Source organism: Nesoenas mayeri (genome assembly GCF_963082525.1).
Source record: "Nesoenas mayeri genome assembly, chromosome: 16".
Taxonomy (NCBI): Eukaryota; Metazoa; Chordata; class Aves; order Columbiformes; family Columbidae; genus Nesoenas; species Nesoenas mayeri.
The window spans coordinates 2,891,863-2,917,830 of NC_137562.1; the positions used below are offsets into that span (position 1 = coordinate 2,891,863).

At 54.2% G+C, this 25,968-nt stretch overlaps 2 protein-coding genes across 2 annotated transcripts in view; both read left to right on the forward strand.

Moving 5' to 3' along the window:
• Window positions 1–6,888, forward strand: part of LOC308046828 (fer-1-like protein 4) — a gene marked incomplete at both ends in the record, with an annotated part of 38,230 nt that extends 31,342 nt beyond the window's left edge. The window contains 7 exons of the mRNA XM_080354882.1: window positions 477–655; window positions 1,639–1,724; window positions 3,351–3,449; window positions 3,706–3,947; window positions 5,123–5,403; window positions 6,101–6,201; window positions 6,708–6,888. Of these exons, the coding sequence (XP_080211008.1) occupies window positions 477–655; window positions 1,639–1,724; window positions 3,351–3,449; window positions 3,706–3,947; window positions 5,123–5,403; window positions 6,101–6,201; window positions 6,708–6,888 (1,169 nt within the window). The remainder of the gene's footprint in view (window positions 1–476; window positions 656–1,638; window positions 1,725–3,350; window positions 3,450–3,705; window positions 3,948–5,122; window positions 5,404–6,100; window positions 6,202–6,707) is intronic.
• A 2,907-nt stretch (window positions 6,889–9,795) lies between these two features.
• On the forward strand, window positions 9,796–25,674 carry LOC308046671 (arf-GAP with SH3 domain, ANK repeat and PH domain-containing protein 1-like; the record flags this gene model as incomplete). Its single annotated transcript, XM_080354667.1, is given in 23 exon segments — window positions 9,796–9,903; window positions 10,106–10,146; window positions 10,148–10,223; window positions 10,550–10,628; window positions 11,087–11,162; window positions 12,446–12,542; window positions 12,761–12,861; window positions 13,940–14,009; window positions 14,448–14,535; window positions 15,003–15,051; window positions 15,401–15,564; window positions 15,783–15,916; window positions 16,561–16,652; window positions 18,466–18,643; window positions 19,541–19,626; window positions 19,952–20,067; window positions 21,771–21,838; window positions 22,302–22,409; window positions 22,543–22,747; window positions 23,340–23,516; window positions 24,427–24,572; window positions 25,275–25,397; window positions 25,600–25,674. Coding segments are annotated over 23 exon segments (2,457 nt in total).
• Window positions 25,675–25,968: the final 294 nt, after the last annotated feature.

A 25,968-nucleotide genomic window follows, 5' to 3' on the forward strand; every position in this document is an offset into this window, starting at 1 on the left:
TGTTTTGTTTTAGTTTTGTTTGTTTGTTTATTGTGGTGTGTGGGGGGGTTGTTGTTTGGTTTTGGGTTTTTTGGGGGGATGGGAAGTGTGGGGAGACTTTTTCAGTCTCTTTTCCAGTTTATAGCTGGCTTTGTCCTTCAGGGATGCTCTCTGCTTCCGATGGCTTTGCGTGCCCTGGGTGACTCCCCAGTGCTCCTCACTGCTGTTGATTTCCTTCTTGTGGCAGCCTCTGCTTTTCCTTTGCTGTTTTTCTCACTAGCGTTGCAAACCCCAAGCCAGGGCCACAGATGTCCAAGAACACAGCAAGGTTTCATGCCCTCTGCCAGCAGTGATGGAGACCTTCCCTGAGCACAGGCCCGTGCCTGCTGTGCACATTCCCTCTAGTGGCCACAACCTCCTTGGTGTCCCCTGGTTCCATTTCTCAGGGCCACTGTAAATTATTTTTCGCCCTTTTCCTCTTATGTGTCCTGCTGCAGAGGCCTCTGTGAGGAACAAGAGAGGAGTAGCAGATGAGAACTGGTCGGTGGATGATGAACATAAGGCTTTGTACGTCCTGCAGCACTGGGAAGAGATGCCAGGATACGGGTACAAGCTGGTACCAGAGCATGTGGAGATCCGGTCCCTGTACAACCCGGAGAACCCTGGGCTGGTGCAGGTGGGATGTGTTTCTTTGGGCAGCCTAGATGTTGGTCTAGGGAAGGACCTTCAGACAGCTGGTTCCCAGCCCCCTGGGCTGGTCCCTGTTGTCCCTTTTGTCCTTGTCATGATATGAATCCCACACATTGCCCCTTCCTGGGTGGGCCGTCTGTGGGTGGCTGGCCCTCCTATGAGGTGAGGACTGTTTGCTCCATCAGTCCACTGATGTTGTGGTCACAATGCTGGTGTCCCAGAGTCCTTCTTGTCTCCTTGGGCCATGGAGCATTGCTCTGATGAGGATGCTGTGTGCATGGGAAGGAACCTGCTCTTGCCCTGCAACCATGCACCGTGGTGGCTGGGAGTGTCCTTGTCTGCCACAGCACCTTCCTCTGCTTTGTCCCCTTTTACTGCTGCTTTGCTCCCCAGCAAGAGCCCCATTCTGCACCCTTGGCTTCTCCCTGGGGGCACAACATAAGCGCTGTCTGGAGGAGAAATGTTCCTCCTTAGCTTTATGCAGTGCAGTGATCTGAGCTCAACCATTTCAGCGTCCTGCACTGAACATCTCCCGTTCCCTCTGGTACCAGAGCTCTGTGGCAGAGCAGAGCTCTGCAGTCACTCTGCCTTTGGTTGGCATTGGAGACGCATGTGGGGAGGGAAGGGTCAGACCCATCACTTTTTAGATTTCTTGGTAGTGCTGAAGCATTACATTATTGTATGCTTCTTATTAAAACAGAGCACACATTTGCCACTGTCTGAAACAGACTCAGTCCAGATGAAATGTTTTATTTTCTTGAGAGCAGGGTGGGGAGGGAAATAACTTTTGGCAGTTTTCATTTTTTCTGTATCTAAATCCAGTCACACATCACTCTGAAGTGCTGGGGATGGAGAGAGACGAGCAGTGCCTTTCTGGTGAGAGCTTTCCTTGCAGGACCAAGCTCCTGCTCCTTGAAGAGCTGGAGGTGGTCTGTCTCTTGAAGTCTCTCTGCTGTCTTCTCTCATCAGGGCTCCTTGCACATGTGGATTGACATGTTTCCAACTGACGTCCCCGCACCACCGCCTGTCAATATCAAGCCACGGCTGCCTGTCAGGTAACATCCGTGGGAGCGGGGCTCGGGCTGGTAAACCAGTGTGAAGGGTCACTGTCTGTCCCCATGCCTGGTGGGATGTCCCAGGGTCCTGACATCTGTGCCAGCCTGGCACACAGCCATCCTCTCTGCTTCAGCTCTGGCTGTGGGGTGGTCTCTTGGGTGTATCAGCATGAGGCATAAGTGCTTCAGCTGTGCAAGTGTTTGCGAAGGCCAGGGTTAACCTCCCTAAGGCTGGACATGAAGGCGAGAGAAACTCAGGTCAAAACTACTAATCTATTAATAGCTCTACAGAGGTTTCAAAAAGCTGGACCCAATTTGAAGTCACTATATCATCTCGATATTGTCTGTATAGCAGGTGGAGGCAACACAGAGCATTTGAGGTGCTGGAGCTAGTTGGGAGAAGGGAATGGAGCTGGTGAGGGGCTGGAGCACAAGTGTGATGGAGCGGCTGAGGGAGCTGGTGGTTCAGCTGGAGAACAGGAGCTGAGGGGAGACCTTCTGATCTCTGAACTGCCTGAAAGGAGCTTGGAGCCAGGGGAGTCGGGCTCTGCTCCCCAGGAACAAGCGCCAGGAGCAGAGGAAACGGCCTCAAGTTGCGCCAGGGGAGGTTGAGGTTGGATGTGGGAACAATTTCTTCCCCAAAGGGCTGTGGGGCATTGGAACAGGCTGCCCAGGGCAGTGCTGGAGTCACCATCCCTGGAGGGGTTGAATAGACATGGAGGTGAGGTTCTCAGGGATGTGGGTTAGTGCCGGAGTCAGGCTATGGTTGGGCTTGATGATCTTGAGGGTCTTTTTCAACCAAAATGATTCTGTGATTCTATGATTTATAAAGAGGTTACTAAAACATGATAACTCATTAAATAATTTGTAAATGTTTGTGTAATTGTAACATATTGCCATTGTGAAATATATCACTTTGAAATCAGGTCCATCTTTTTCAAACACCTGAAACTAGGTCCATCTTTTTGAAACACCCTGTGATTTGGCTAGTGGGCAGATTTCCTCTGGGTGTCTGGAGAAGTGAAGCTGAAGGAGGACATCTGCTGTTTTCAATGAGGCTCTTGAGCTGGAGGGTCCAGATTCTTCTGAGAGGTGCACATGAAAGGGCAAGAGATAATGGCCACAAATTGCAGCAAGGGAAACTCCAACTGGATATAGGGAAAACATTTTCCCCGTGAGAGTGTACTTACCCTGGGACAGGGACGGAATGATGCAGAGAGGTGCTGGGATATCCATCCTTGGAGATACTCAAAACTCACGCAGACAAAGCCCTGAGCAATCTGCTCTAGTACGAAGTTAGACCAAGAGGCTGGAGGAGAGGCTGCAGAGGTCTCTTCCTGCCTAAGCCTTTCTGTGCTTGTGTCCAACTGGTGCTGGTTGGGCTCCCCATGCACCAAGGATTTGCCTGTTTTGACTGTGGGTGGTTGTCTGTGGGGTTGTAGCCCCCCAGGAAGGGCTTATGCATGGCAGTGAGACTGCTGGGCTGTGTGTGGCCAGAGGAACCTGGCAGAGGACCACAGTGCCAGGAGGGTTCAAGTCCTACTGCTCCGGTGCAGGCTTGACCTGCCCTCGCAGGCGGTGGGGGTGAGAGCATGTGTCTCACTTCCCTCTGTGTCCTTCCCACAGCTACGAGCTGCGTGTGATCATCTGGAACACGGACGACGTGATTCTCGATGATGTCAACCCAGTCACGGGAGAGCCGTCCAGCGACATCTACGTGAGAAGGTCTGTTGGGAGGCAGAGCAGGGCTGTCCTCTCCCTGCCGCTGCTGACCCTCTGCTCCCCCTTGCCTCAGCACAGGGTCCCCAATCCCGTCCCCTGCATGGACTGCTCTGCCCCCAAACATGTTGGTCAGGTGTTGGTCCAGTTTGGCTCTTTGGCTCTTCTTTTCCTGCTGTCCCATGGGTTTCAGCCCCTCCATCTTCTGCTCTGCCTTTGGGGCTGGCTGTCGGCATAGGCGATAACTGAGTTTCTCCTGCAGCTGGATAAAGGGTCTGGACCACGACAAGCAGGAGACAGACGTTCACTTTAACTCCTTGACGGGGGAGGGAAATTTCAACTGGAGGTTCATCTTCCGCTTCAACTATCTCCCAACCGAGAAGGAGATTACCTACAAGAAGAAGGACTCTGTCTTCTCTGTGGAGGAATCAGAGTTTCGGGAACCAGCTGTTCTGGTCCTCCAGGTCTGGGATTATGACAGGATCTCAGCTAATGACTTTCTAGGTATGGTGTGACTTTCTGGGGGTGGCATGATCTGTCCCTCACCTTGCTGGAGTATTACAGTGTTTCTCCCAGGCCCCATCCCCCTGAGAAGGGACACCAGGAGCATCAGAGCAAGTGCTTCGGCACCTGGGCTGGTTTTTCACATGTGAGCCTGGAGATACACACCTCCCCTACACAGATGCGATGAGCTTGCATACTTGTCCCAGGGCCTTGGTGTCATTTTTCCAGGCCTTTATTGCAACCTCTTGCTCCAAGCAGGGCTAGATGCAATACAGGTCAGGTTGCTCAGGGCCTTCTCTGGGTGAGTTTTGAGTATCTCTGAGGATGAAGATTCCAGCACCCCTCTGGGTCCCTGGCTGCACCATTCTCATAATTCTCAAATTCTTTTACTTGCAGCAGCTTGTGTCCTCTGCCTTACATGCTTTCATCGTCCGTGTCTGAGAAGGGTCTAGCTCCATCGGCTCTATAGCTTCCTTAGTCTGTGGGAGATGCAGTAAGATCTCTCCCCTGACCTCTCCTCTCTGGGTGGAACACACACGGGTCTCTCAACCCATCCTGCTGTGGCACATACTCTAGGCTTGACCAGCTCAGCCACTGGACTCTCTCTAGTTAGGTGATACCTTTCTCGTGTTGGGGGCTCAAAACTGGACACAGTATCCAGATGCAGTCTCAGCAGAGCTGAGCAGAGAACACCCACATCCCTTGATTGCTGGCCGTGATTTTGCCAGTACAGATCAGTATGTGATAAGACTGATTTGCCTCAAGGGCTCAGTGCTGAAGTGAGACAGAAGCTTATTCCAAGGAGGACAGGGGCACAAGGCCAAACAAGGAAATGAACGGAGGCTGTTTCAGATATAAGACAGACTTGAAACCTTTAAGGAGTTTTCTAGATTTTTAAATATTTCATTGACATTTGCAGGAATGAGGAGAAGAGGAGCTTGGACATGTGAGGAGAGCAGGGTGGCACATGGTAAAGGAGTAAAAATAACTTGCTGTATCTCACGCAAACCAATCTGGCCATAGCAGAGATGAGACAAGCCCTGTGGCTTCTGCTTCTTTGTCTCTCACTCTTGGACTGTGCCTTTCTTATGCTGAGCTTTAGGTTCTCCAGCTGTAAATGTGCAGAACTCTACCAGATCATTCACCATGAGCTCTCCTTTTCACTGTGCCTGCAGGCTCCATCGAGCTGAAGCTGCACGACATGGTGCGGGCAGCCAAGAGCTCAGAGCACTGCACCATCAAGATGGCCAAGGAGAATGCAACACCTCGCTTCTCCATCTTCCGAAACAAGCGCATGAGGGGCTGGTGGCCCTTCATCAAACTCAAAGATCAAGAAGACGAGGAGAGAGAAGAGAGGGAGTACAAGCAGAAGAAGAAGAAGAAGAAATGGAATCGTTCAGTCAGACCAGAGGACGTGGAGTTCACAGACCCCAGTGGGAACAAGTACCTCCTGACGGTGAGGCAGGGTGCTGGCACGGGTGAGCAGGGAGCCCGTGTTTTCCCTCGGCATTGACACGGCAGCCTGTCCTGCATGCACATAACGTACAGGGACAGCAATGGCCCAGCTGCCCAGGACTTTGTGCAGGGTCCTGGAGACTTGTTCCCTCTGCTGCAGATCCAGGCAGCTGTGGTGGCATCGCAGGGGGTGTCCAGCTTCACGTCTTTCTCTGAGCTTCCCACACAGCAGTGCTCAAGGAGGGCAGCAAAACAAGAGGCACATGGCTCCCCATCAGCCAGACCGGACAGCAGCAAAAGCTTGTCCCAGCGTCTCTGCCTACCCCAGACAGGCAGGTGACAATTGTCCTAGGGCAGACTTGTTGCTGATGGCCCTTGTGAACCTTTGTTTGTCCCCAAGGGTGAGTTTTGCTCAGTGCCAGTGTGGGAGTCTGCAGACAGTGGAGTGCATTACAATAGCGACAATAGCAATACAATTTAGTGACTTGTCTGCAAAACAGCTTCTGGCCAGGCCAAAGTTTTGGCTGGCTGTGAAGTGAGAGACTCTGTAGCTAATGCCTGGAGAGCAAAGTTAGTTGCTCTGAGCATGTGTAAGTGGAACTGGGAGAAAAACACCCAGTCCTGGTAGGGCGTGTGGTCAGCGGGCCGGTCTGCAGAGCGACACATGCGGCTGTGGCTCAGACACGTTCCCCCTCCAGGGTAAGGTGGAAGCGGAGTTCCAGCTGCTGACTGTGGAGGAGGCTGAGAAAAGCCCTGCTGGTTTGGGCCGAAAAGAACCTGAACCCCTGGAAAAGCCCAAGTGAGTATCTGTGCTATCACCCTCAACATGGATGGACAGTGCTGTGTTTTCAGCAGCTGTTTGCCTGGGGACAAGGAGCATCTGCTTGTCAGAAAGCTGAGAGCAACCAGTGAGGCCCTGGATGGTGGGGTCTACAGGACCTGCCGGAGCTTCCCAGAGCTCGAGTGGGTCCAGCAGGACTTGTGGGCTGATCTCAGTGAGGTACCCAAGGCAGCTTTGCCATAATATCACTTGTACACCAAGGGCAGCTCTGGTTTAACCATGTGAACGTACCCCTTAGGCACATGGGTGCAGAACAGCTGTGCGGGGGCTGTCGTGAGGAGCAGGTCCTGTTGTCTCCAGCGCTCTCATGGCACTGCAGTTATTGCAGCCCCCAGCTGAGCCTGTCTGGAAGCAGCAGGAAGGTCTGTTGACCCATGAGGGTGACAGGGCACCAAAGCAGAGGCACTGAGGTGCTGCTCTGTGGATTGCACCTGTGCTTATCTGTTCTTCCTTTCCTGTTCCAGCCGGCCAAAAACTTCTTTCAACTGGTTTGTGAATCCCATGAAGACCTTTGTGTTCTTTCTCTGGAAGCGGTACAAGAAATACATCATTGTGCTGTTCATTGTTGCTCTTCTGACCATCTTCCTAGTTCTTTTGATCTACACCATGCCTGGATACATCAGTGAGAAGATCATCAATGGCTAGATGCTCTTCAGCACAGAACTGCTCAAAGACGGGGTGGTTATTGCGGGAATTGAGATGCAACCAGAAAGTTTAAGGAAACCTGCAGGTGCAGAAGCAACCATCAGTGAGAGACCTGCAGAAGTGGCCTCTCTTTGGGGAGTCATGTTTCATGCAAAGTACCCACAAGTTACTAAGAAACCAAGTAACCAACCTACTAAATAAGGCAAACTTCTTGAAGGACAGTTACAGGTTTGGGAAGAAATTTATTTTTGGTGGGACTGGGGTGGGAGGGTGGGAAAATGGGGTCTGCTTGGGCTGTCCCCACAGATATGGCCGCTGAAACCGGCCCTTGCCATTGAGAGTGATTCTGGCAGGGATGGGGACATACGGAGCCATCATGCCCTGGCTTGGCACTTCCCAGGCCTTTGCCTGAAGAGTTCAGAACACATTGTACAGGGGGAAGGCAGGTCTGGTGTAGGGTCCTGGCAGAGGTGGGACCTGGAAGACCTTTGAATGGGGCTCTCCGGGGAGAAGGACAACAGAGCCAAAGAGCTTCCTGCTGTGCCAAGAGCACAGGAACAGCTCTTGGAGCTGGAGTCGGCTCTGGACGTGGTAGCACTCTCCAAGAACATGGACTTTCTGGTTGTCACTCCTTACAAGCTGCTTAACAGCTTTTCCTGTATCTGCTGGGTTGGATTCAAGCTTGCTTCACACTTCATTTTCACTCTTCACAGCAATAAAAGCTTCTTGGTTGCTCTCTCCAATCTTGCTTGTGTTTTGTAGCAGTGTTCTGGAGCTGGGCACAGGCTGCTGCCAGCTGTCCTGATGCCCCTTCACCCATCCTCCCAGACAGCGCAGCACTGGGACATCGGCATGGGGTCGTCAGCATGAATCTGTGTGGTGATGTTGGGCTGATGCAAATTAAATGAGACCTGTTCTCAACATGGTCTCCAGTGCCCTAGGATTCCTGTCTTCTGCACAGACAAGCCGTGAGATGATCCAGTCTCAAGTGGAGATGCTTCACGCTGGGTTTTGACAGGACAATTTCCTTCTCAGGAGTCTCATCGCGGTGCAGGAGGTGATGCTTTTCACAGAAAGGGCTGTCGGGCATTGAACAGGCTGCCCAGGGCAGCGGTGGAGTCACCATCCCTGGAGGGGTTTAAAAGACGTGTTCTTGTATGGTTCCACTCTACAGATTTTGTTCCAGCTTTTTCTTCCAGCTCTGCAGTTTCCTCTAATGTTTGATTAAGGTTTTGCGGTTGGGCTGTATCAGAGCTGGGCCAGGAGATCCCTGAGCAAACAGTTGAAGGGTTTTGGACAGGATTGCAGAAAGGGATGTGGCAGAGTTTGGGGACTTCTGAAAGACTAACTGTCAAATACTGAAACAAATTACGAGCGTTATGCATCCATTTGGAAGTATGGAGCATGAAAGTAGAAGGAGAGAACAAAATCTGGATTTTCTGGTGTGAACCAAATTGATAAAAGTTTGTAAAATATGAAGGAAAAAAATCCACTATTTGCATTGTTAAGGATGATGTCAAGAAGATTTGGAACAAAGAAAACAGGCAGAGAGGAAAAAAACACAGCTGCCTGCAAGTAGTCATGATTAGGCTGAAGATATTCCTAATAGGATCCAACAGCAATCAGAGGCTGACCTCAATCAGTCTGACATTTTCATTAGAGTGGAGACAAATGCAAGATCTGCCCTGACAGGTTCTGCCTTGACACAAATAGAATCATAGAATCATTTTGATTGGAAGAGACCCTCATGGTCATGGAGTCCAACCATAATGTAACCCAACTCTAGCACTAACCTATGTCCCTGAGAACCTCATCTAAATGCCTTTTAAACCCCTCCAGGGATAGTGACTCCAGCACTGCCCTGGGCAGCCTGTTCCAATGCCCCACAGCCCTTTGGGGAAGAAATTGTCCCCAGATCCAACCTCAACCTCCCCTGGCGCAACTTGAGGCCGTTTCCTCTGCTCCTGGCGCTTGTTCCTGGGGAGCAGAGCCCGACCCCCCTGGCTCCAAGCTCCTTTCAGGCAGTTCAGAGATCAGAAGGTCTCCCCTCAGCTCCTGTTCTCCAGCTGAACCCCCCAGGTTCCTCAGCCATTCCTTAAGAATAAAGAAATAAAATAATAGAAATAAAAAATAGAAATAAAATAGGTATAGAGATATAAAATAGAAATAAAATAAATAAAGAAATTTCACCTTGCAGGACGGAGAAGCATTGGGACAGTGACCCAGAAAGACTGTTGGATCTCCATCCTTGCATTTTTTTGACATCTACCTGCACAAAGCCTGGTCTGAATTCAGTGCTGTCCCTGCCTTGAGCAGGAGGTTAGACCAGAGACCTCCTGACATCCCCTCCAACCTGATTTACTGTGTCTTTGACACGGAGGTTTGCAGAGCAGTCAGTGGTGAGAACACAGCACAACATGGGTGATCTGAGTAAATGCATTTAATGGACAAATGCAGATGAACATACCAAGATGGTAACCACTGGAGAGAAGCTAAAGTCACGCAAAGTAAATGGGAAACAAATGACAGCTTTTTAGCAGCAAGACTAATTCACCTTTAAATTAATACCCAGGGAAGGATGAGGTTGTGCTGGCATTGTCAGGTTCTGGTGTCTGAGTGGCATTTTTGTTAAACCCAACATTCTGGCTTCACCAAGTGAGAACCTGGTTGGTACTTTCTGGGTTGTGCATGTCTGAGCAATTCCTTCTGCCCTTAAACTGCGAGTCCGAGAAAGGTGTTACTGCTGGGTGCTGCTGCGCACATGCCTATGCGATGCACATATGCGTGATGGAGGCTTTGGAGCCTCTGTGTGTTTGCGTGTGTGTGCAAGCACGTGCCCGTTAGTGAACCTGCACCTGTGAGCTCTGGTCCGCTGTGCACTGAGGAGAGGCGAGGACCTTCCTGGGGATGGACACTCCTGTGGACAGCCACGTCCTGGGTCTGCAAGGGTCCTTATGTGAGGGTGACTCAACGGGAACGCAGTACGCTGAGGAGGATGAAGGCTCTGTCCTCATTGTACTCATTAAATGGTGCCTTTGGATCTTCCCAAGAGTTCAAGAAGCCCTTGGAGAAGGCCTGCAAAGACTATGACAGCAAACTAAGTCTTCAGGCTCCCTCGCCCCAAGGTTGGATTTAGAGGCTGGTTTTTCTCTGCCTTCACTGGCGAGCAGTCAGGTGGAGCCTTTCACGTATCTCTCCTCTTTCCTCGAATGCCAAGAGTGAGAAGGAGAAGCGTGAGCTGGCCAAGCAGCCTGGTGTGGAGTGAGGTGAGCCGGGGGGAGGTGACCCAAGAGGTATGGAAGGAGCGCAGGACCTTCCAGTTGAACACGTGTGAGATAAGGACAGGAACCAGCCTGTGCCACGTGGAGTGTTGTCAGAGTTGCTGACTTGGCACCCAAGGTATGGATTTCCTTTCCATTGGTGCACAGCATCCATGCCCCAGCCCCAGCAGAGCCTGGTCTGGAGCAGCCAGACACCAGCAGTGACTCTTATGCTGCTGTTTCCCACTTGCCTCCCGACCTGGGATTGTTTCACAGCAGTCAGGACTGCCAGGATGTGCCACAGCACGCTGGGAGGTGGGGTGGGTGGTGTCACCAAATAGCGCAGAAAGGGCTTTTCTCTCTAAGCTACAAATTCATTCCCTGTGTCCTTTTCCCTTCAGTATATAAACAAAGTGAATGAGACTAAAACCAAGAAAGGGATTGACCTGCTGCAGAACCACATCAAGCACGGCAGCTCAAGTTCAAGTACGAGTGACTGGTGACCTGCCCGCACACCCTTTGTCTCCAGAAGGGCTGGTTGTAGAGGGGACCTGGGGGTGGATTAACTTGCAGGACCTGGGTTCCTGCAGTTGGCTTTGCCTGTTCTGTAACATGGTGCAAGTCCTCTTTTCCTGGAGGGTGGAGACAAGGATCTCAATGGGGTGCGTTTCCTCTCTTTATTCTGACACTTTCATAGGGTGGTGTAAACCAGAAATCTGGGATGCAAAGAAAACAGAATGCTGAGCACTCTCCATGAACTTAACTGCCTCCAAATCTTTCTAAAATACATTTCCTAAGAAAGATTTTTTCAACTATAAAGCTAAAGTGCTGCCTGCTGGAGGCACGATGCTGGAGGCTCTGAGGCAGGAGCTCACCAGCAACTGGAGGTGTCACAGGCAGTGCTAAGAGCAGGATTTCAGGACATGCCCTTGTGTTAGACTTTCCTCTCCAGTTTTTCCAGGAATGTTTAAACACAATGGCAAAACTCAAGTTTACAGAGAAGCTCATCCCGGAGTGTTCATCTGCAGTGAGATGTGGCGAGCGGGAGCAGGCTGGAGAGCAGGGGCATCTTCCCCGGGGCCTCCTCATCCTCTGCAGCAGCAGAGCTGAGCACTTTGGCAGCTCTTTGCATCTATTAACCATTATTTCCTGATCCTCTGATGCGCAATGGCCCATGGAAGGGTGAAACGCACCCGTCAGTGTGAGAGGGAAAACTTGTGATGCCATACCCTGGGGCAGCGAGTAGCAAAACATGGGTACAAAGGAGACACTAACGTATTCATCTGCCAAAGCCCTGGCTGCTCTGCGGACTTCCAGATTTCTCATTTGTGCTCATGTCTTTTCATACCTGTTGCTGCCAACTTAAGCTCTTGATGCATTTCCTTGGGGGCTTTGTTAGCGGTAGAGGCAGGTCATGTAAGCCTTGTGAACTTCAGCTTTTGTCGGTTTCCCAGCATTTCTAGACCTCAGTTGTAGTTTGCTTGGGCTTGTTCATTCTTTTCCACACCTCCTTGCAAGCCAAGATTTGCAGAGGTTTGGGTTATGGTCCCCACCCCGTTCCTGTGTCGACATCACTTTACCCGTCTCTCCTGGTCCTGCAGTGCACGTGTCATCTGAGTGTCTAGTGGTTTTTTTTTAATCTCCTTTAATTAATCTCCCTTAGGGCTGTTACCTGCTTGTTCCATAATTTGTTATCACTCATATTAAAATTCATTATGTAAATAACAAAAAGAGGGGAGCTGCCACCCCATAGCAGGGTAACAGAGCACAGCAAGCAGCACCTTATGGATCCCCCATGCAGACAAACCCCCAGGCTTCGCTTCAGGGCCACAGCCATGTGTGAAGGTCCATCAACTTTTTGATGGCTCAGAGACCTTTTAATTATTTTAATGACTAACACTACCAAGGGAAAAGAAAAAAAAAGCAACCACCACAGTGGCCTTCAAGCTGTTGTTTGTTTTTACACTGTGAAAAGCTGCAAACAGCTGTTTGCTCAGTGAAATGCCGCCCGCTCTCCTGTGGCCTCACGTCGCGGGAGTGCTGGTGCGGGGGACATGCCTGCTCCCTCCCTCGGTGAGGTTTCCAGTGAGGTGCTTCTTGCACATGCCATGTACCACGGCACTGCAGGGGACGAGCAGCAGCCTCCCACCCTAGGAATGGGGCTCAGCGCGTCCCACGGCCATGGGGCGGTGATGAGGGCAGAGGGTGGCGTGGGGACACCTCCGCTGGGCCTGGGACGAGGGGGATGCTGTGGCAGGAGCCTCCTGCTGCCGTCTCAGCAGCTCACTGTGCGCCAGCACATTTCAGAGGAAGATCAGGCAGGAGGAGGAGAAGCAGCAGCTTTGTTCCCTCCGGGATCAGCTGAAAACAGCGTTGCACCTGGAGCAGAAAGAGGTAAAATCTGATCCTGTGTGGGAAAGCCGGGTGGTGCCTGCAGAGGGTAAGGCATGGCAGCTGCTTATATGGTGTCTGCCTGCCATGCAGAAAGCCATGGGGTTTCTGGTGAGCTCTGGGGGAGCACAGGGTCCATGGCAGCCCCATGAGGACATGCTCTTGGTTGCCAGTGGTATAGATGGGGTAAAGCCTTGTTGCTCTTTCTCTCCTTCTGCCAGGACCCTGGTAACAAGCAGGCAGGGTACAACATGCACCAGCTGCAGGATAACGAGCAGTACAGCACTGAGAAGTCAGGGACTCTCTTCAAGAAAAGCAATGGGTAAGTTGGGATTCAGCATGGCCCTTTCAGTTGTGCTTCGGTGAGCTGGGGCCAGAGCAGGGCTCACCCAGATCAGCCTCCTCTTCCTGGGGTGGCCACAAGGCAGGAGAACAGGATAAGCACACATAAAGGGTGCTCAACACTGTCCCAGCCTCCAACAGCTTTCAACACAGAGCTGCAGGAGCTTGTGTCCATCTGCTCTAAGGGCATTCCTCTCCCGTGAAGCTGCACGATATCCCCTCAGACCGTGTGAGCACTGGGGGCGAGGACTCCTCCTCCCACCACAGAAAGCCAGAAACAGCTCCCCATCTTTCCTTCCAGTGGGGATCTCACCACCTCCACCCAACATCCCAGGCTCTTGTGCTGGGAGGGTTGGTGCTTCTCCCCCTCCATCCTTCCTGGTGGGAAACACTCAGAGCAAACCAGCATCTGTCCTGTGCCCCTCTGCCAGGAGCCAGGCCCTGCAAAGAGGATCATCTCCCAGGGGTGCATGGGAGGATGCTTGCTGGGAATCACAGGGGTCCTGCATTGGGAGACTTCCACACCCAGAAAGGCCTGTGAAGGATCCTAGAAAAACCTGAAACTGGACTGAAAATCATGGTCTGGGGCTCGGGAGTCTCCTTCACTGCAGACTGAAGTTTCGTCTCCCGTTTTGGGTGTATCTCTTCCTGCTTTCTCCCAGTTTGTGGTCTGCCCTGACTGGCGGCTCCAGGACAGCCAGCCGGGGAGCAGCATGGAGGTGATGGTCTCGAATGTTTGCTGAGGGCTTCTGCAAAGGGCTGCACGCTCTGCTGGCTGGATCTGATGCCCCGATTGATGCCCTGCACCTGAATCACCTCCACAGTGACTGTACTGCCTGTCTGTACGTCTGCCTTATGCCATATGATGTGTCCTTCTTAGCCCAGAACAGACTAAGAGCAACAGACTCTGTCTGTGCCAGCCCAGCTGACATGTATGATGAGAGCTGCAGCCCCATGCTGTCTTGCACGGCTCTTGCATTGGCCAGTGCTGCACTGTGTTGCATGTATGCTCCTCTGCATGTGTGTGTCCTCTCAGCTCACCCTCTACTCATTTCCAGGTTGAGAAAAGTCTGGCAGAAGAGGAAATGCACCATCAGCAATGGCTACCTGACCATCTCCCACAGCACGGTAGGGCCATTTCTTCCACTCTGCTCTGCTCCTGCCTGGGAGCTGCTGCCCGTCCCCGCAGTGTCCACAGAGCCTGACGCTGCCCCACACCGTGGTGGCTTCCTGGGGCTCCTCAGAGCCCTCATGCCTGCTGCTCACCCTGCTGGGCTGCCCTGGTGCGGGAGGTCTTCTGTTGAGACTCAAGTCTCTGCAATGCCAGAGAGCTTTAGACAAACACAGGAGGTCCTCGCGTGCCTGTGTGCACGAGCCCAGGGACCTGGTTCCAAGCATGGGGTGGCTGTTGGGAAAGAAAAGGTCCATGTTGCTATTTCTTGTATGGATCCTGAGAGCGGAGTCAAAGACAAAGCACCAGGCACAAGGCAGATCTGCCTCCAGAGCCAGGCAGCGCACACCACTGCTGCTCCACAGCCCTCTGATGCCTCCTCATTCTGTTTGTAGCTCAACTGCCCACCAGCCAAGCTGAATTTACTGACCTGCCAGGTGAAGCCCAACACAGATGACAAGAAACGCTTCGATCTGGTTTCCCGTGAGTGCTGGCACCTGCCCTGTGGTTCCTTTGGGAAGGGCCTGGAGAGGAGGCAGAGCTTTGGACAGGGCAGGGATGGGAGGAATCTGTGCAGCTTTGGGCCAACTGGGGGGATTACCCTGGGGAAACCGTGCCAGGAGGCAGCTCTGCTCGGGAGCAGCGATGCACATGCAGGGTGTGAGATGGGCAGCCCTGCCATGGGCAGTGTGGGGTGTGTGGGGACCATACAACCGTAGTTCCCAGGCTGCAGCTCAGCTGACACCAGCATTCCTGCTACAGGAGCAAGTCTATGGGGTGCACTGGGGGGTGCTGAGCGAGATGGAGGTGGCTGTCACCCCAGGTGCCTGGGTTGGAGATTGCTCCCAGCTCTGCTGAGCTCAGCTCAGGTGTGTTGTGCCCTGCTGTGAGCCTGGCAGGTGAGGTGGATGAATGGGGTGTCTAGAGGAGACCGGCTCTGTGTGTTTCAGACAACCGCACGTACCGCTTCCTGGCAGAGGACGAGCAGGACTGTGTCGTGTAAGTACAGAAAAAATATTCCCCTGGCTGCTGATGGGGAGCCAGCACTTTGGCTAATTGAGCAGTGCACCACAGCTCCCATTTGCTGCCTTTCCCATCCTGACTGTGTCCCAGTCATGCCGGGGGGGCTGGCTGGCCACGAGCAGGACATGGAGCGTGGTGGAGGCTCCTGGCACCCAGGCTGCTGCTGGGGTCCTGTGCAGGACCTGTGTGTGTGGTGGCTGTTGGCAGGCTGGGGCAGAGCGGGATGTCCCTGCAGCAGTGGGATGAGCCCCACTGCTCGCCTTGCCCCGCAGCCCAAGCACAGCTGCAGGGGACCCAACGCTTTAGCCGCTCTCTGCCCATGCAGCTGGGTGTCCGTCCTCAGCAAGAGCAAGGAGGAGGCACTGAACGTGGCCTTCAGTAAGGTGCAGGGTGGAGGGGAGCGCAGCCAGGAGGAGCTGACCCAGGCCATCATCCAGGAGGTCAGGGGCATGCCTGGGAACCAGGAGTGCTGCGACTGTTCGGCCCCAGGTGAGAGCTAGCCCATGGCTGTGGGGCTGCCATGTTTCCTCCTCCTGGACAAGCAGAGCTCTGCCCTGCTCGTGGCATCCAGCTCCTGGAGACCTGCAGCCACCTGGTGTCTTGCCCTTCCCTCTGTCCCGCTGTGGGGCTTGTGCCCTGGGGTGGCAGGGGCTGACGGGGAGAAGAGGCAGGAGAAGAGCACGAGCCTGGCATTCTTGTCTCTACAGATCCCTCTTGGCTCTCCATTAACCTGGGCATCCTGATCTGCATTAAGTGCTCTGGGATTCACAGAGAGATAGGTGCACATCTCTCCCGCATCCAGTCGCTGTCTCTGGACAAGCTGGCAACCTCCGAATTGCTGGTAGGATGTTCCCCCTGCTTCTCCAGTGCCTTCCTGAAACTAAGTTAATCCAATGGCTTTTTCACCAGTCAAACTCACCCACACCCACCTGTAATTCCCAGGGCTCAGTGGTTATTGTGGCAGGAATTATCATCTTCAGGGAGGAGAGGAGTGAGTCGTTTTGCTGTTGCTGTGTCACCCATCTCCCTCTGTCCCCTCTCCCCACCTGTGTCCCCTGGTGCTGGGGAGCTGTGGGGCAGGGTTGAGATGAGCTGGGCTACAGTGGAGTGTGGGGTGGGCAGGAGGCTGGAGACTTTGCATGGGGCTGTTTTAGGGCCATGGTGCTGCAGGTGCTGATGGGTTTGGTAGGGCTGTGATGGGAACTGCCGGCACTTGGTGGGGATCAGGGCAGGGGTGGGGGTGGTTGGGAGGGATCATTGCTGGCCCAGATCCCAGCCCAGGGGTTGGCTTCACTGCTAGAGTTGAGACATCTCAGCAGTAGGAGTCAGGGCAGAGTCTCCAGTCATTGGGAATACACATTCTGGTACCCCTCAGACATCCCCTTGATACCTGGTCAGGATCTCAGCCTGGAGCTTCCTCTTCTGCTGCCATGCATGCAGAGCTGCTGCGTGTCCCATGTCACCTCTGGCTTCTCTGTTTTGCAGGTGGTGAGGAATATTGGCAACTCTGGCTTCAATGGCATCATGGAAGCGAATCTCCGCAGCTTTTCCCTGAAGCCCACAGAGCACACTGACAAGTGAGTTGCTCTGCCAGAACTGTTTTTTGTGGGAGCTTATATACAGGACTCTCACCCATGGGCACATGCTCTGTGGTCCTGTGTGCTGCCCACATGGACACATTGCGCTGCCAGATCCCCTCCCCAGATCGTAGCTTCTCTTTAGAAGAAATTTGACCGAGCCCAGAGGGAAAGGTCTGATAAAGGAGAGACAAAGAGTGAGGAAGAGCCAGGAGGAGAACTCAGGGATTAGCCTTGAGGTCAGGGCAAGGGTTGAGGAATAGGTGCTGGAAAGGCATGGCAAGATGATAAATGTAAAAAGCCAAGCAGACCTGCCAAGCAGGAGGTCCCTGGCTGCACATCAGCAGGGCAGGGAAGGGCGGGAGGGTGGAGTGAGAGGGGAAAGGGACTGCTGTGGTGCATAATGGTTCACTGTGTCCAGTGGTGCAGTTCCAGGGTCAGTGGGACCAGCTGGATCAGCAAAGATCCGTTGAGGATGCGGGAACCCCCGTCCTTCATCCTGGAGCACCTCAGCCTTCAGCCTCTGCAGAGGACGGGGGGTGCTGGGGTGTGTGGCTGGTACCAGAAATAGCTGCAGGATGCTCCGGGGCTTAATGCCTTAAATCTGGGGTGCAGCAGAGCTCCTGGGGGAAACTTACAGCTGGGGAGCTTACTGTCAGGGGCCAGGGAGACTTTCAGGAGGCTGAAGAGTGGGCAGACCAGGCATGATTAGGTTCCGTTAAAGGTGTGTAAGTCCTGACTAGAACATCGTTTAGACAGTGTGGATTTACCCTGCAGTGTACAGGTGGATAAGGAACAGCACTGGGCAGGGGGAGAGCAGGTAAACACAATGGGAACAGTGTGGTCAAGATACAAGTTGCCAGACCCACCCTTCCACCTGCGTTCTGGGGAAACTGAAACTGCACAAAATTAATAATTCTGCTCTTCCCCAATGGCCTTTTCTGTTTGGAGCACTTGTTTGCCCCCAGGGCATCTGCAGCCACCCCAGATACTCTGGTTCTCCGCTGCTTCTTGACCTCTCCAAGGGGGAGAGTCCCCAGCTTACTCAGCCAGTCCTTGTCTGGAAGCTGTTCCTGACCCATGGATACTCTCAGCCAGTTCATGCCATGTGGTGTTTCCCAGTCCTTGGGCTTTCTGCTTGTTCCCCTAAGTCTCCCAGTCAGGGAGCTGAGCCCGGTACTGAACTGTGAGGGCAGAGGAGTCTGAAAGGCAAAGGGCTGTGGAGGAGGGGAGGGAAGGGGAGGGGAGAAGAGAGCAGGAAACATCCCCAGGAGTGTCTATAAATCCCCAGTGCACCCCTGAGTGTCTCCTATCAGGAAGGGTGGAGGGGTCAGGGCTCCTCATCGTGGAGCAGAAGCCATGGAGGGGGTTCTGAAAAGCGATGGTGCCAGGCAGAGAGGGAGAGGCCCCGTCCCTCCCAACACCAGAGCTTGGGGTGTTGGGTGAAGGTGGTGAGACCCCCATTGGAAGGAAAGATGGGAACCTGATTCTGGCTTTCAATGGTGGGTGCAGGGTCCCCATCCCTGACCATGGCAGCGCTCACAATTTATATACCCAGAAGTCAAGTTTTCATACGATTATGCAACTGCAGGAGAGGAAGCTCTAAGAAAACCACAGTGTTTTCGAAGAGTCATTGTGAACGCTGCTGCAGGGGAGTTTGGGGAATGTGACAGAGAGAGGAAAGGTTCTAAACTGCCTGGCAGGTGTGAAGGAGAGACAGGGAGGTGTCTGGGGCAGCGGGAGAGGAGGGGTGGCCCCGGACTGCTCACTGGGTCACTCTGCCTCTAACTCTCATTCGGCTGGTCCTTGACAGGGCCTTGCGGAAAAATTTTATCATTTCCAAGTATGTTGAGAAGAAATATGCCAAGAGGAGCCCTGCTGCCCCGTGCTCCCGCCTCCCAGAAGCCATCAAGGACAAGGACATATTTTCTTTGCTCCAAGCGTATGCGCACAACGTGGATTTGAGCGAGCCTGTGCTGGTGCCTCTGCAGGTACGGCTACCTGTCCTGTGGGCCTGTGTGGCAAACAGCTTTGATGTCCCCTGTCCAGCCTGTGCATGAGGGTCCTTGTGCCTGGAAGGGGACAGAGTTTTCTCATTAAAAAAGAGCTTTCTGGGGGCAACCGGCAGACACGAGCAGGGTGAGGAACATCGCAGCAGAGGGAGGTTTTCTGGCTGTGACCCCACAGCCCTTCTCGTGCTGTGTGTGCAGGGGCCAGAAGTCACAACCACAAGCCCAGGGCTTTCCAAAGGCCAATTTGTAACTGAGATTTACTTGAAAGCTTCCAAGTGGATTTTCTCAGGACATCCAAGTCTCGCTGTGAGGTGAAAAATTCAGGGTAGCGTTTTTTCCTGCAAAACTGCAGTGTGGGTCCTTGCTGGGGGTGCAAGAGGTGAGTGCAACCCAAACCCTCGGAGCTGCAGGGACCACCACCTCCTCCTTTGCCAGCAAGGACACAGCCGGTGCCCTGCAGAATAAAGGAGAAGGAGCAAAATGCTGCCTTGAACAAGTAGCTACATCACTATGGGATGTGTTGGCACAAACTGGCAAGTGAGAAGCAGCTGCACGAGCAGCTTTTGCACATTCCAGGACTCTGGTGGGATCATGAATTTGTCAAAGTTCAGCCACTGGCCTGGGGAGAGAAGTGACCTCTGGTTGCCTCAGTTTCTAAATGTGAAAAGGTGCTGATTGATTATTCTTCATGAAGCCATGAGCCATGGCTATATGCACGTTAACTATGTTCCCAACCAGTCCTGGTGGCCATGACTCTGAAAGAGTCAAACCTGTTCACCTCTCAGGGATTTTAAATGTGTGAGGACAGTCCCAGGAGGACAGTGCTGCTATCTGTGGTGCTGGTGCAGGCAGACACCTGATTTTGCTTGGTTACAGGAACCTGGGGAGACCATTCTCCACCTGGCTGTGCTGTTGTCTGATCGAACCTCTTTACACATCGTCGAATTTCTTGTCCAGAACAGGTAAGCTCATGACACCCACTCAGCTTGTCATGGCTAAGCTGTGCTAGTGAAAGGTGCAAGGCTGAAGATCTTCTCCAAAATGTTCCCAAAAGAGAGAAATATCACCAGGGCAGGTCTCCCAGCAAATGTGCCTTGGGGTAACTGCTCCTTGATCAGAGGGGTCTTGGGTTCCCTCGTCTCCTCTGGGTTGTGGTGTGATGGTGGTGGTGACCACCTCTTCTCCGGGCGAGGTGGGAAGAAGGACTCCTGTGCCAGCACCAGGCAGAGTTTGCTGTGGCCGGAGCCCCTTTCTGGGGACACTGACATTCTCTGTCCCCTGCTGCAGCGGGAGCCTCGCGAAGCAGACGGTGGAGGGGAACACACCGCTTCACTACAGCTGCTCTCACAACAAACCCGACTGTGTCAAACTGCTGCTGAAGGCCAAAGCCAACATCGCCATCAGTGAGTGGCTGCAGGACCCCCTGCCCAGTGCACACACAGGGTGTCTTAGATCTTCTCTGGAAACATCTCCTTAACCTTTGCTGAAGTGCTCAGCAGTGCTTATCTGCAGCTGAGGAGAGATGGGATGATAACAGCGGTGGGTGGGGACCATGGCCACAGGGCGGCAGCCTCAGCCCCAGGCTCTTCTCTGCATGTCCAGTGAGGTGCCCCGCTCTCATACTGCTCTTGGTTGGCTCTCCAGGCTCAGTGTTTCGGGGTGCATGTGGCTCTCCACGAGTGGGGTGACCACACCTCATGGGTTCCTGCTCTTGACAGCCTGGGTCAGAAGCAGTGGCTTTGCTCTCCAGCTCGGAGCAGGGGATGCTCCTCTCTGCTCCCCAGGGAGGAACCAGTTTGCTCTGGGGTGCTCCTGACCCCGGGGAGCTCATTCATGCCTCTGCTCTGTCTCGCTTGCCCCCTTCCCAGATGGGCAGCCACAGGCCTGCCTGTGGGTGGCATCTCTGAGGTGGGACTGTGCCGGGGTGGGCTCACCCAGCAAGGCAAACGCTACCTGAGCTGCTCTTCCACACACAGCACCTGCACAGCACTTAGCTCATTTTCAAAGCCAATGCTATGATGCTGGAGAGCAGGTGGGTGGGCTGCCAAAGTGCTGATTCAGAGGTGGTGTGTCCTTGTGCTCTGGAGCCCAGATCACAGATCCAACCATTTATACGGCCCATGAATCTTCTCTTCACAACACAGAAGTGAGCTTTAAAACTAGGATCCTTGATGAAATTGGGGGGCAAAACTGTCTACACCATCAGGCACCAGCTGAGCTGGTTGGTGTGTTCAGGCTTGCCTCCTAGGATGCTCCCGTTTCCCCCTTCAACCAGCGTCGTGGCTGCCCCTTGGAGGGCAGAGAGACCGTGGGATGATGTGGCAGCCAAATTTCTTGCTGCCTTGGCCATACTGGTCACAGCCATTCCTGACCTGTGGCTGCTGACTGCCACCGCTACCTCAAGCCTCTTGAGTTCACAGAGCAGACCCTGCTGCTGGCCTGGGGGTGCTCTGTGGTCTCTCAGGGTGCAGACCTCTTGCTGTTCCCTTCTCCACCATCCCTCTTCTCTAGAGTCTCCCCAGCCCACCCCTCCCCAGCCCGACTTGTGCTGCAGCTCTGCAAGGTGGAGTTTTGCAGAAATAAGAAGATTGCAGAGTTACAGCAACACCATCACAGGTGCCACCCTCAGACCTCCCAGGGAGGAAGGGGTTTTAGTTTAAAGTGAAACTGAAGTGAAATAGTTGTCGTTGGTCACATGTGCACTCACACCCCTGCTTGCAAGCACGGGGACCTGGGTGTCTGGGCAGTCTGTATGTCTGTCAGGCATCAGTACACATGTACTGGGTCTGCCCAAAGCTCCCTGCAGTGACACAGATGACAAGGTGTCCTGGCTATGGAGTCCTCCTCTGGTTTTATAGCCTTTAGACTCTGGTAGTGACTGAGTTCTTCTGTCCCTCTCTCCTGTCCTACCTGTGAGTCATCAGGATTTATTCATGCTCCTTCTCCTTATGTGGGTGTCTCAGCTCCCTTGTTTCGGTCTGCATTCAAGCTAAGCTCTTTTAAGCTTGGTTGCCCCTAGATGCCCCAAATGCAGCACTGCTCTTCAATTCGCTGAATGCAGTGTGGGCTCATGGAATTCAAGGCTGCAATTTCCCCCCCGCCACAGCCAACAAAGTGGGAGAGACAGCCCTGGATGTTGCCAGGAGGATGAGACATTCCCTGTGTGAAGAGCTGGTAAGACACTGTGTCTTGTCACCCCTCCAGTTTCGGGATGTGTCCCAGTGGCAGAGAGCAGTGGGTACCCACACCCATGTGGACATGTCCCATAGGGCCACCCGTACCCCTTGGCATCTCCAGCACTGGGGGCGATGCAGAGGAGGGTGCAGAGGGGTTGAGCGGGTGCTGGCTGTGCTGGTGTGGGGTCCTTCAGGGCAGAGCAGTTGGGGACAGGCCAGGCAGGGGTCACGCTGTGCCTGGGCAAGGGGACCTGGAGGTGCACTGAGGCTGTGTGGGGTGAGCACATCTCAGCAAATCCAAGCTTTGCTTCTGCCAAGGCCTGATTTGTGTGTTTGGAGACCTTTGCAGCCCTCCTTGCTGCTGGGAAGCAGCACTTGCAAACATTGTCCTGATGGGTGGGTGGTCAGAGATGGGGCAGGACAGGGCTGGTGGGTCCTCAGGCAGCTCCTCTGTGCCCCAGCTGCTGCAGGCCCAGAGCAACCAGTTCAACCCCCATGTCCACGTGGAGTATGAGTGGCGGCTGTGCCAGGATGACATGTATGAGAGTGATGAAGACCTGGATGCGAAGGTGAGGTCTTGACAGGCTCTGGCTTGGGGCCACACGTGCTGCCACTGCTCCCACTCCTAACACTTTGGAGCGGGCACTTGAGTACCTGCCTGGCCATACCTGCTCTGTCTAACCCACAAAATCCCTTTCCCAGCTGGGTCCTGTGAGGAGCGTGTCTGCCTGTCCCCAGACCTGCTACCATCCCCCTGCTGCTGCCCCCAGGCCAGAGGCAGAAGGGACAATGACCTGGGGGGGGCGGCTGGACACCTGCCCTCCCCCAGCCACCCACCTCTGCAGCCTGGATGTGCCACCAGCCCCCTCCTACGCCCCTCCGGTCCCGCCCCAGCGGGCAAAGCCAGGTGAGAGCCTGCGGCAGGGGCTGCAGCCTGGCTCCATCAGCACAGGGTGGTCTGGGAGGGAGCTGGGCCCCCATGGCATGTGAGGGGTTGTCTGGTACCCCAGGGCTCCTTGAGGGACCAGGGCTGGCTTCTGCTGGCCTGTCTGTCCTGGCGCTGATCCCTGCTTTGAAGAGCAGGACAGCACATGGTTGCCCTTGGGGATCCTATGCTGGATGCACTGTCCCCTCCCCAGTGCTGCTGCTGTTGGGAGAGGCAGAGTATCTTTAGAGACAGGGCTGGGAAGACAAAGCTGCCAGCAGAAACAACAGCAATTCTGGTCTGTAGCAAGACTGTCACCTTGCCCAGCCTTTCCATGGTGTGGCCCACATCCAAGAGTCCGCCCTGCTTTCTGGGAGACTCACCAGGTCCTACCTGACTTCCCCTCTGCCAAGCTCAGCTCTGCTGCCAACCCGATGCATTTCTCAAGCCAGACCTGCAAGCAGAGAAAAGAAAATCCCTGCCTATCTGTTTGTGCCCAGTGTATCCTGGAGCTTTGCCCCAGGAGCTCACCAGCTCGCTGCTGACCTCCGATCTGTTCTCCCTCTGTGTTCAGCTTCCCAGAGGGCATATTCACCCTTCCTCACCAGCTCGTCTGTCTTTGCTGAGGACACAAGAAGCAGGAGGAGCCCACCCCTACCTCTGAGCATCAAGCACAAGCACACATCTTCAGAGCCAGCACCGTGGGTCCCGCTCAGCCCTGAGCAGCCCAGCCCGACCAACCTGGCTCCAGGTAACGCAGGACAGGGAGCCGGAGCACACTGGTGCGGAGGGCCTGCTGCCGGTCTGCAGTCCAGCATCCACACTAGGTCGGGTTGTGTGTGGCTTTGGCCAAACCTTGTTCACTGAGCAGGCCTGTGAGGTTGCTCGCTTGGCTGTGGGGCTGGGACAGCTGTGGGAGCTGCGGTGCTGGGCAACGCGCCCAGAGCTGAGCACGAGGGGGACTCCCCGCACCCTGGCTGTTGGACACTAGTGCCTCCAGGGCAGGGTTATGCTGGGGTTTGCTGGGCTGTTGAAGATGCTGAATTTGGAGATGGGAGTAACCCCATTCCTATCTTTCAGGCAGTGGATTTATTTCCACGGGTGTCCTGTGGCAGAAAGATGCTCCGCCCACTACAGCCAGGCAGGGTGGCAGCCTAGGGGGCTGAGGCTGTGGGTTACACAACACAATCTTGTGACTGAGGGTGAGCGCTGCCCGGAGCAGTCCCAGGTGCTCCAGGATGGAGACCTGGGCAGCTGGAGCCCCCAGGTGTCTCTAGGAACAGCCTCACTCCAGCAGAGCTCAGCAGCGAGGGGAGCATGATGGATGGGATGGAGGGGGCCAAGTATACAACCCTTGGCAGCTGCTTCCTTCCCCTGGTCATGGCAGCTCATGGGGCACCTTGGAGCTGTACAGCCCATTTCCCAGTACACACTTCTCACTCCAGCCTCCACTCTATGTCCTTCCTGGCCACGTCCCCTTTGCCTGCTGCCCCTCTCCATCCTGTCCCCAGTTCCTGCCTTTTAAGCTCCCAGACCGTTGCATGCTTGTTGCCCACACTGTACTGTGGAGGACAACACCGCATTGTGTTGCCTGACAATGGTGCTTGCTGTTGTCCGTGTGTGATGAAAGGTGGGAGATGACCAGCCTGATTGTGTCATAGGTGCCCTGAAAGCCACGGACTCCATCTGCACGCCTGACCCCAGCAAAGTGGGACAGCTCGGCCCACACCAACCCCTCCAGGAGCCAGATCCACGTCCTGGCCATGCCTGGGATGGTCCACCTCTTCTTCCTCGGAGGAGCAGTTTGGTAGGTAGCCAGCGGTCAAGATCAGCTCAGGTCCCACATCTGCCCATATTTATCACCTTCAGTTTTGAACTGAGCTGGGACTGGCCCCAGCAACTTGTCCTCTCAGGACTTCTGCTGTGACTCCCAGGCCTTGACATCTCCCTGCTAGGTGCTGGGAATGCTATCAGAATCCCCATAAGGCTCCATCACCTTTTGAGGGAAGCCTCATTCGTGATTTCAGGTTGTCAGCAAGTCAGAGCACAGTTTTGGACACAGACAAGGGTGCAGTGTCCACAATTGCCCTGCCTCTCTGTGCTCCAGGGGACGCCCTTCTCACCAGGGACACTGTGCAGAGGCAGAGCCATTTCCTTAGGGGACCTCACTTGGGTTGCCTGGCATTGAGGTTGTGCTGGGCAGAAGCACTGACTCCTTGCACAGAATTGCCTTGAGAGAACTGGGAACCCGGCCAGTGCAGCTGTACGTGCTGCAGTCCTGCAGCAGAGGAGCAGGTGGCCCCGGGGGGATGCTCCAGCAGAAGGAGATGTCTTCTGGTTCCCTGTCCCACCCAAATTCCCAGCAGGTGACCTGCCACAAGAAACCTCGCAGTCTCTCCTCCTCGCTCCCCACATCTTTGCCTGGGGCTCTGGGTTCGAGACACTAGAGCTGTTTCTGCTTGTGTTGATGAAGCTAAGGAGGCCTGGCGATGCTCTCTCCTGCTCGCAGAACAAGCTGCTGCTCCGCAGGGTCCGTGCTCTCTACGACTGCGATGCTGACCGGGAAGATGAGCTGACGTTCTGCACAGGCGAGGTCATTGTGGTGTCTGACAAGGAGGACAGCAACTGGTGGGTGAGTGAACCCGTGTATGCTGACTGGCGCTGGGATGCACATGGTCCCCTCTCCACCCACCTCTCACCTCTGTCCCGTGACTGTGGCACACATTGTCATCTCCTGCTCTCCATCTGTCTCTCCATCTTCCATCTTTTCCTTGGCAACCCTGAACACCCCTGTGCTGTGCTCACTCCTCCTTTTCCTTCCTTTCTCCCCACAGAAAGGGTGGATTGAAGGACAGCCTCACAGGCAAGGTGTTTTCCCTGCTTCATTTGTTCACGTGCTCAGTGAGTAGGACCTCTTCAATTCAAGAAGATCTGATCAGCTGCTTAAACTGCAATTCCCCAAACTCCAGACTGCACCGAGGGCTCCAGTGATGAGTGATGAGCGATGAGCAGGCTGTGAGCACCATCTCACCCGCTGCTGCCTCCCTCAGCTCCAGTGCCCCAGCATCCCTGTCTGTCCATGCTGGCTGTGCTGGGCTGTCCCAGGGAACACCTGGCCAAGCAAACAGGAAAGCACAGCAACCAACGTGCTCCACAGCTACACTCCTGCCCCATCACCATCGCCACACAGGAACCAGCCCTGC